The 9,240-nt window shown below is 35.1% G+C and overlaps 1 protein-coding gene across 1 annotated transcript; it reads left to right on the plus strand.

Annotated features, from left to right (window-relative positions):
• Positions 1–700: 700 nt before the first annotated feature.
• Positions 701–8,942, plus strand: LOC143627200 (ubiquitin C-terminal hydrolase 12-like). The gene is made up of 31 exons (XM_077097081.1): positions 701–1,122; positions 1,396–1,513; positions 1,803–2,195; positions 2,899–3,164; positions 3,240–3,458; positions 3,539–3,647; positions 3,743–3,858; positions 3,938–4,036; positions 4,120–4,229; positions 4,412–4,486; positions 4,567–4,645; positions 4,749–4,895; positions 4,996–5,076; positions 5,184–5,303; positions 5,376–5,498; positions 5,862–5,939; positions 6,037–6,125; positions 6,285–6,393; positions 6,482–6,550; positions 6,627–6,731; positions 6,814–6,869; positions 6,956–7,133; positions 7,228–7,329; positions 7,408–7,479; positions 7,559–7,624; positions 7,740–7,805; positions 7,887–7,973; positions 8,074–8,190; positions 8,269–8,343; positions 8,419–8,505; positions 8,594–8,942. The coding sequence occupies exons 1-31, from the start codon at positions 778–780 to the stop codon at positions 8,633–8,635; spliced, it is 3,798 nt and encodes a 1,265-aa protein (XP_076953196.1). The 5' UTR covers positions 701–777; the 3' UTR covers positions 8,636–8,942.
• The last annotated feature ends 298 nt before the right edge of the window (positions 8,943–9,240 follow it).

The following is a 9,240-nucleotide window of genomic DNA, read 5'->3' on the forward strand; positions in this document are numbered from 1 at the left end:
TAAAGCAGTGTTGTGGTTTAAAGTTCCGTTAGTGATGGGTTGGTTAGTATCATATGATAATTGGGGTTAAAAGTACATGGTTTTGTATTGTTATGCTTCGAATATTGCTACTTTGACATGCTTCTATGATTCGTAGACTGTGGCAAAATGGTTGGGAGCTACACACGATTTTCGAGGCAAGATATGAAGAAATTTTGGTTTCAACCGTACTCTACGGTGGTAGGGTTATATCCTACGATATTGAAAATATTATTGCAAGAAAGACATATAACCACCCGTAAAATACGTATAATAGAAGGATTCAATCGTACCATACGCCACCATCGTACCACCTTTCAATTATTGCCCGTTAATGCCTTGCCGCATTCTACCTTACCACCTGACCTTTAAAACGCCAACGTGGTTACGTGGTGTGGGGGGTTTTAAAGCTGGACCATGCCATCTTGCCGTTTGCCTTTCACGCCCATCATGAGGGGTCTAAGGATCACATATTCACATTTACATGTACTATACCGACAGTGGTCCTTGAATGGACCATTTCACGTCGCTATCCATGAGATATTTGTTGGTATGATTTTGTAGAATTCGCTCAGCGATGGTTGTTACTTGTCCTTTTCGGAACCACGTTTTATCTCCCTATACAAAAACTTTAAATTTTTATTTATAGTATTTGATTTTATAAATCAATCATGATAAACATAAGTTTATAACCTTGTATTGACTCTTCTAGATTATTATTACAAATTACAAATCAAAGTCACGAAAGGATACAATCACATGCACCGCACCCCTCAAACATTCCACAAACGCATGCGAATCAAAAGACCTTCATTACCACGTGTCACCACACCATTGATCAAAACACCATGTTTTACACAACAACTTACCACACAGGAACCGTGTCTCTATTGCCCTTCCCAAATTACCACACTACCCCCACATTTCTCCCATAATCCCGAAACTACCCTTACCTTTGGACAACACGCGAGTCCGCACACATTTTTAGGGCGTAGCAGTCACCTCTCTCTCTCATCATTTCTGATTCTCTCTCTAGAATTCACCGTTGATCGGACGGTCATTCATCGCCGGAATATGACGATTGTTACTCCACAGCCACTAGATGTATGTATATATATATATGTATCTATCTCGTTCGTTATATGTTATGTACAATTGAAATGTTGTTGATTATATTATTGTTTGGCTATGCGATCGGGCTAGGGTTTTGGAATTAATGATAGGAGTGTATTAATGTAGTTCAATTGGCGATATGAGTGTGAACTTAGGGTTTTTATATTCATTTTTATGTTTGGGGGCTAGATTAGGGTTTTTTTTAACATTTTTTTTAATTGGATTGAGTGATTGTGTATTTGATGATTTGTTTTGGTTGGATAGCAGGAAGACGAGGAGATGCTTGTGCCGCATACCGAGCTAGTGGACGGGCCGCAACCTGTGCAAGGTCCGGTTGCTTTTGATGGCACTCCGCCGATTGAAGTCCCTCAGCCTATGGAAGGTCAGGTTTTTTGCTTTGCTTTATGTAATTGGTTAAATTGCGTCTGTATATATAATATATGTGTATGTGTATGGTGTGTGTACATTTATGGATTTGTTTTGAATTATATATCGAAGAGTAAATGTGCGTGCATGGTGTGAGGGAACGCTTAGATACGTATATATATGTGTATGCGTCTGTACATTTATGGATTCGTTTCGAATTATATATCGAAAAGTAAATGTGCGTGGTATGAGTGAACAATTATTTGGTTCTTTAACTTATTATTTTGTAATTTTGGATTCATTAGTTGTGGGGCAACCAGAAGGTGCTGGCGCGGAGAATCAAGCAGTTGAGGAGCCTCAGGCTTCTAGATTTACTTGGACTATTGAGAATTTCTCTCGCCAGACAAACAAAAAGCTATATTCTGATGCCTTTGTGGCCGGGGGACATAAATGGCAAGTAATTGTAGTGTCTTTTATGTTTTTGTTTTTTAAGGGAACAATTGTGGACCGTTTGTCAGGATTGTGTTTGTATTTTTGCAGGCGTGTGCTTATATTTCCAAAGGGCAACAATGTGGACCATTTGTCAATGTACTTAGATGTAGCTGATTCTGCATCCTTGCCATATGGTTGGAGTAGATATGCACAATTCAGCTTGGCTGTTGTTAATCAACTGCACAGCAAATTCACTGTAAAGAAAGGTATGTTTTGTGCTTGTGTTGTTGGTAGTTGTGAAATTGTGCTTTTATGCAATTCTGTTTTGCTACAGAGCAGCTTGTAGTTTTTTGCTTTTGTATTTGCAAGGTTTTCATAATATTTATAATTTAGATCGTGCAATCTGTTTAATAACATTGCTATTTTTAAGTTAGTAATTTTGGATTTTAATCAAGAAATTTCAGTAGTTAGGCCATTTTGATCATCATGTAAAGGGAATATACTTTCATGTATGATAGTTTTAGTGGAGTGAGAGAATTAAGATATTGTATGTTCTTTCTTGACATTATTTCTAAAAATGTATTATTCAATAGGATTTGCTTAAATTAGGAAATGAAAATATCTAACATTCTAACACGAGCACAGGATACACAAATTGCCAAAATTATATTTGTATTGCCAGAACTTCTTTCTAGGCTTTTTTACTTACGAATTTTTAAACAAAATGGTGAAGTATAAGCATCATAATGCAAATAATATTACATGAAGGTACAAACTGCTTTTTAAGTACCATATTGCTTTCAGTTCTGACACCCATCAATGTATGGTTATGCATTCTATTGTAAACAATTAGCCGAATCACTAGTTTACGCATTTCCACAATTGAAGAGACGGGTCATGTTTGGATAATTAAAAAATGAATTAATGGCTACTTTAGCAAACTCATACTCTTATTTATGTAATTAACAGACACACAACACCAGTTTCATGCAAGGGAGAGTGATTGGGGATTCACATCTTTCATGCCTCTTAGTGATCTTTACGACCCGAGTAGAGGGTATCTCATAAATGATAGATGCGTTATTGAAGCTGATGTGGCTGTAAGGAAAGTAATTGACTATTGGTCATATGACTCAAAGAAGGAAACTGGTTATGTTGGTCTTAAGAACCAAGGAGCAACATGTTACATGAATTCCCTTCTTCAAACCTTGTACCATATCCCTTACTTTAGAAAGGTACAACTTTCTTATTTCTGTTATTATGACTCGTATTACTTAGATCTTAGATCTCATTATAACTTCCAATATCAGGCTGTGTACCATATGCCAACAACAGAAAATGATATGCCTTCAGGGAGCATTCCTCTGGCTCTTCAGAGCTTATTTTATAAGCTCCAATACAATGAAACCAGCGTTGCCACAAAAGAACTTACAAAATCTTTTGGATGGGACACATATGATTCTTTCATGCAGCATGATGTTCAAGAACTCAATAGGGTTTTGTGTGAGAAACTTGAAGACAAGATGAAGGTGTCCAAAATCCTTTCCTGAATCTTATACATGGCTGTTTATGACTTTTTTTTTCTGACTTCTGGTTGTTGTTGGCTCAGGGAACAGTTGTGGAAGGGACAATACAAAAGTTATTTGAAGGACACCATATGAACTATATTGAATGCGTCAATGTGAACTTCAAATCAACAAGAAAAGAATCATTTTATGGTACCGAATATGTATATGTATAAAGAAGCTTGAGTGTGTATATTGGTAATTATTTAATGATCCTGTTAATAATATCTTAAAACTGTTTACATCAGATCTTCAACTTGATGTGAAAGGCTGTCGGGACGTTTATGCTTCTTTTGACAAATATGTTGAAGTGGAACGGCTTGAGGGTGACAATAAATACCACGCTGAAGCACATGGGTTACAGGTTTAGTATTGGTTCATAATATTTTTAAACCAATTGTTTTGGGTCATTGCGTGAAGTTTACATGTTTGTTTCTGTTCAGGATGCTAAGAAGGGTGTATTGTTTACCGATTTCCCACCCGTTCTTCAACTTCAGCTGAAGCGTTTTGAATATGATTTTACAAGGGATACTATGGTTAAGGTAAGTGTTGAAAAATTTATTTCACAATGTTCCTGTCTTCTAAAAATGTTAGCTATATGATCCTATTCTGATATACTATGTAGATAAATGATCGGTATGAATTTCCACTTGAGCTCGACCTTGACAGGGAGAATGGCAAATATTTATCTCCTGATGCTGATAAGAGTGTTCGGAATCTTTATACACTTCACAGGTATTGAATCTGTTCATATTAAATTTAGCAGTGACAAATACTGGCTAGTTGCAAAATTAGTAGATCTTCTAAAAGATTAAACTTGTATTCATTTTCTTCATCATTATTGGTGTTCATACATTTATTAACAGTGTTTGGGTTCATACATTGTGTTAACTTTTCTCCACCTTGCTTCTTAACAGTGTATTGGTTCATAGTGGGGGTGTGCATGGTGGACACTATTATGCATTTATTAGGCCAACTCTATCAGACCAGTGGTGAGTTTTTTTTATTTTACACAATTGTGTTTATTTTATACCCTAATAATGTGGGGTCCTTGTCATCATTACAATTTTAGGTTCAAGTTTGATGATGAAAGAGTTACTAAAGAAGATACGAAGAGGGCTTTAGAAGAGCAGTATGGCGGTGAGGAAGAGGTAATGCATTTTTTTTGGGATATCCATGCATAGCTTTCTTTTGTGTGTATCATTTTTTTTCAATACTCATTTATCTTTTTCTCATATGCTTTAATTTCGACAGCTACCTCAAACAAATCCTGGCTACAATAATGCTCCATTTAAATTCACAAAATACTCAAATGCGTATATGCTGGTTTACATACGAGAAAATGACAAAGATAAGATTATCTGCGACGTAGATGAGAAAGATATTGCAGAACATCTTAGGGTAAAGAAAACGCACATATGTTTTAAGTTGATTTTTCACTTTTTTTATTGGCATGTGAAGTCCAAAGCGTGAGCTCGTTATAATAATCATTTTTCTCCAGATAAGGCTTAAGAAAGAACAAGAAGAAAAGGAAGATAAGAGAAGATATAAAGCACAGGCTCATCTGTACACTATTATTAAGGTGGTAGATGATTAGTTGTGGATATATTATCTCTATTTCCTGAATATAACTTTTTTTTTCTAGAATTTTCATTTTCATGTACTAATATTATTGGTTGCCATCTGTAGGTTGCTCGTGATGCAGACCTGTTAGAACAGATAGGCAAGGATATATATTTTGATCTTGTTGACCATGAAAAAGTTCATAACTTTCGTATACAGAAACAAACACCTTTTAACCAATTCAAGGTACTTTTAGTGACCAACATTTTACATGGTTTTAAATAATTTATTTAACTAGAGGTTATTCATGGTCTGCAGGAGGAGGTTGCTAAACAATTTGGTGTGCCTGTTCAATTTCAACGATTCTGGATATGGGCAAAGAGGCAAAATCACACATATCGTCCTAATCGTCCTTTAACCGCTCTGGAGGAAACCCAATCGGTATATTTTTTCTATATTTGTTAACATCTTTTAGGGGCTGTTTGGCAATCTTGTTCTAAGTCATTAAGAGGCCTGACTGATTAAGAGGTAGCCTCTAAATCATTCAGCATGTCTCTGAAACTTAACCATTGCTCCATGAACCACTAAGAGGTGTCTTTAGTGAACCAAACACACTCTACCTCTGACCGATTCAGAGGCAGCCTCTTAATGGAATCATGTTCCATTAAGAGGCTACCAAACAGCCCTTAAATACAGATTATTATTATTATTGTTTATTTATTGATATCATATGATAGTAATCTTTATCAGGTGTTTAGTAAATTTAATAAACAAGTTGAATTCATACTGTTTTTGTAACTGCAGGTTGGGCAATTGAGGGAAGTTTCTAATAAGAATAACAATGCTGAACTTAAATTGTTTTTGGAGATAGAGATCGGACCGGTAAAATCTTTTTATTGGTTTCATTCACTGTTGCTTGTAGCTGTTTGCTATTTCTTTATCGTGTGGTTTTCTTATTAAAGTGATGTTCTGTGTTCAGGATATGCATCCTCTTCCACCACCTGACAAAAGCAAAGAAGACTTACTTCTCTTCTTCAAGCTTTATGATCCTGAGAAGGAAGAACTCCGGTATATAAAAGATTTTTTTCTATTCTGTTTTGATCCTTTGATGCTTCTGGGAGTTGTTTCTCAGAGTCCTAGATATGAATCTAGAGATTTTATGTTGATATGTGTTAGTAATATATGACGGTGGGGTAAACAAGCAACTATTTTTTTTTCTTCGTTCAGATACGTTGGTAGGTTTTTTGTGAAGAGTTCTGCTAAACCAACTGAAATTATATTAAAACTAAATGAGAGAGCTGGATTTAGTTCAGATGAAGAAATTGAACTTTATGAGGTATGTTTTCCCATTCTGTTTGCAATATTCTGTCAATTTCTGTCATATGTTGTTTCTAATTATGTTTTAAAACCTGTTAATTTTGCAGGAAATAAAATTTGAGCCATGTGTTATGTGTGAACGCCTTGACAAAAGGTCCTCATTTAGATCTAGCCAGGTATTAATGACACCTCTCAACCTTATAATGTCAAAAGTTGTTCACATAGAAAGTAATCTTTACGTTATTATTTTAGATCGAAGACGGAGACATTATTTGTTTCCAGAAACTCCCTAAAGCTGAGGATAAATATCGATATCCTGATGTCCCTTCATTTCTAGAATATGTGAAAAATCGTCAGGTATGTTATATTTCACCATTTTTACACATTCACATCATCTCCATTAGTATGAAGTGATCCTGAATTCTCATGCCATTTTCAGATAGTTCATTTTCGATCTCTTGATAGACCTAAGGAAGATGATTTTTGTCTTGAACTGTAAGTCTGGCTTTTTTACATATGAACCTTGTACCCGATTATTACAAAAGTAAAACACACTCTAAATGTTTTACCAAATTCAACAGGTCAAAATTGCATACATATGATGATGTGGTGGAACGAGTTGCTCAGAAACTTAATCTGGATGACCCGTCAAAAATCAGGCTTACTCCTCACAACTGTTACTCTCAACAACCCAAACCCCACCCAATAAAGTATCGTGTTGCAGAACACCTACTAGATATGCTGGTTCACTACAATCAGGTTTTTTGTATTTTTCATTTTGTTAAAGGCATGTATTATTTTGGTATCGATGGAAAAAATTAATTTCTTATTTTCACTTATTTGTTTGGTTCAGGTGTCTGATATTCTGTACTATGAAGTGTTGGACATCCCTCTGCCTGAATTACAATGTTTGAAAACTCTGAAAGTTTCTTTTCACCATGCAAATAAAGAAGAGGTATGTTTGGAATAATATTTAATGGTTTTCCCTTGCAAGGAGTACTGGCTGGTTTCTAAAAATTTGTTGATTTTGCAGCCTGTAATTCACAACATTAGGTTGCCTAAGCAGAGCACTGTTGGAGATGTTCTCAATGAAATAAAGTCAAAGGTATATGTTAGGATTTTAATTACACCAAACTTGTATTCTGTTATCACTTCGTGGTCTTTTACAATGCAAATTTAAACAGGTTACACTATCTCATGAAAATGCTGAACTTAGATTGCTTGAAGTATTCTATCACAAGATTTACAAGGTATTGCATCTAATCAATGACAAATTATGTTTCAGTTTCTAGTAGAATGATCAACTACAACTTCAGCAATTTAACTTTCTGTTTTTAATTATTCTTGTTTTTCTTTTCCTCACAGATCTTTCCTCTGACTGAGAAGATTGAGAATATAAATGATCAATACTGGACATTACGTGCTGAGGAAGTAAGCTGGCTTCTATCTTTTTGCGCTACTTTTATGTCGATGTATTTCTTTTTGAATTTAAATTCCTATCTTTTGCATTAGATTCCTGAAGAAGAGAAGAATCTGGGACCCCAGGATCGGTTGATTCATGTTTACCATTTCACCAAAGAGGCTGCACAGAACCATATTGTACATACTACACAATATAACCACTTTTCTATTCTACCATATAACCTTTTTTAAGTATCTTTTTCAACTTTGTTTTTTATGCTTTTTTTATGATTTACAGCAAGTGCAGAACTTTGGGGAGCCTTTCTTTCTGATAATTCATGAAAATGAAACTTTAGCAGATGTTAAAGTCCGAATTCAAAGGAAATTAGAAGTTCTAGATGAGGAGTTCTCTAAGGTAGGTTTTTCCGTTACACTTACGTTGAAACAAGTTAACATCTGACTTGCACCTGCCCTTTTATTTTTTGTATTTCAGTGGAAGTTTGCATTTTTATCTTTGGGACGTCCCGAGTATTTAGAGGATTCAGATGTTGTATCTAGCCGTTTTCAGGTTTTTAAATTTCACTCATTGTGCCACTACTTACCTTGACTACAAGTTGACATGTGTATTGAATCTGGTTTGTAGAGACGAGATGTTTATGGTGCGTGGGAGCAGTACCTTGGGTTAGAACATTCAGACACCACCCCTAAAAGGTCCTTTACAGCAAATCAGGTATAACTTATATATTCTCTTTTGAATTATGGGTGGTTCATAAAAAAGGTTTTCTAACAATGTTTACTTTTTGGTTGTAAAATTGTAGAATCGTCATACATTTGAGAAGCCAGTGAAGATATACAACTAGGAGAGGGAGCGGGGCACAGTGAAAGCGATGGTTTTTGTTTGTCGAAAGAACCTTATGATTGTTGGTGATAATTCTTTTTGGAACTGGAACTGGGAAAGGTGATTTTAATGTTACGTGGATGTGTAATTTAGCAGTAAAGGTACATAGGAGGAAATTTTGTACAAGCTGGGTGCCTAAATTATTAGTGTTTGGTGGGTGGATGGGATTGGAAACATGACTTGTGTGTAAAGTTACCTATATTTACTTGTAGGATATAAAATGTCATTTTTCCCTAATCATAAATAATTAAAGACACTTGTTTCATTCATGTTTTTACCAAACCTGGTACATTTTATTCCACAATTTGATAGCACCTGATCTTGATATAGACGTGCTCATTGGGGTCGGTTTACCGCTTATTTGGGTTACTGAAATTTGAAAATTGAATTTGAACTCAAATAAGATTTGAAAAATTGGTTTTGAATTCGGTTTAAATTCAGGTCTGTTTGTCAATGTGAGAGTACTGAATTCGGAATTCAGTTTGAATAAATGCCTGATTTTAATAACTTGAATTCGTGATTTGGTTACAGTTTTGAGTTTTTAAAGTCTTGGTATAGAAATTTTAA

This window comes from Bidens hawaiensis, unplaced genomic scaffold, assembly GCF_021521415.1.
Source record: "Bidens hawaiensis isolate Kalapana, Puna unplaced genomic scaffold, B.hawaiensis_p1.1 tig00004617_1, whole genome shotgun sequence".
In the NCBI taxonomy this organism is placed as follows: Eukaryota; Viridiplantae; Streptophyta; class Magnoliopsida; order Asterales; family Asteraceae; genus Bidens; species Bidens hawaiensis.

Coding starts and splice junctions, on each gene's coding strand:
- LOC143627200 (XM_077097081.1), top strand. CDS start 778: ATGCACCGCACCCCTCAAACATTCCACAAACGCATGCGAATCAAAAGA. Junction 7,806..7,886: donor GGACATTACGTGCTGAGGAA/GTAAGCTGGCTT, acceptor CTTTTGCATTAG/ATTCCTGAAGAAGAGAAGAA. Junction 8,506..8,593: donor GGTCCTTTACAGCAAATCAG/GTATAACTTATA, acceptor GTAAAATTGTAG/AATCGTCATACATTTGAGAA.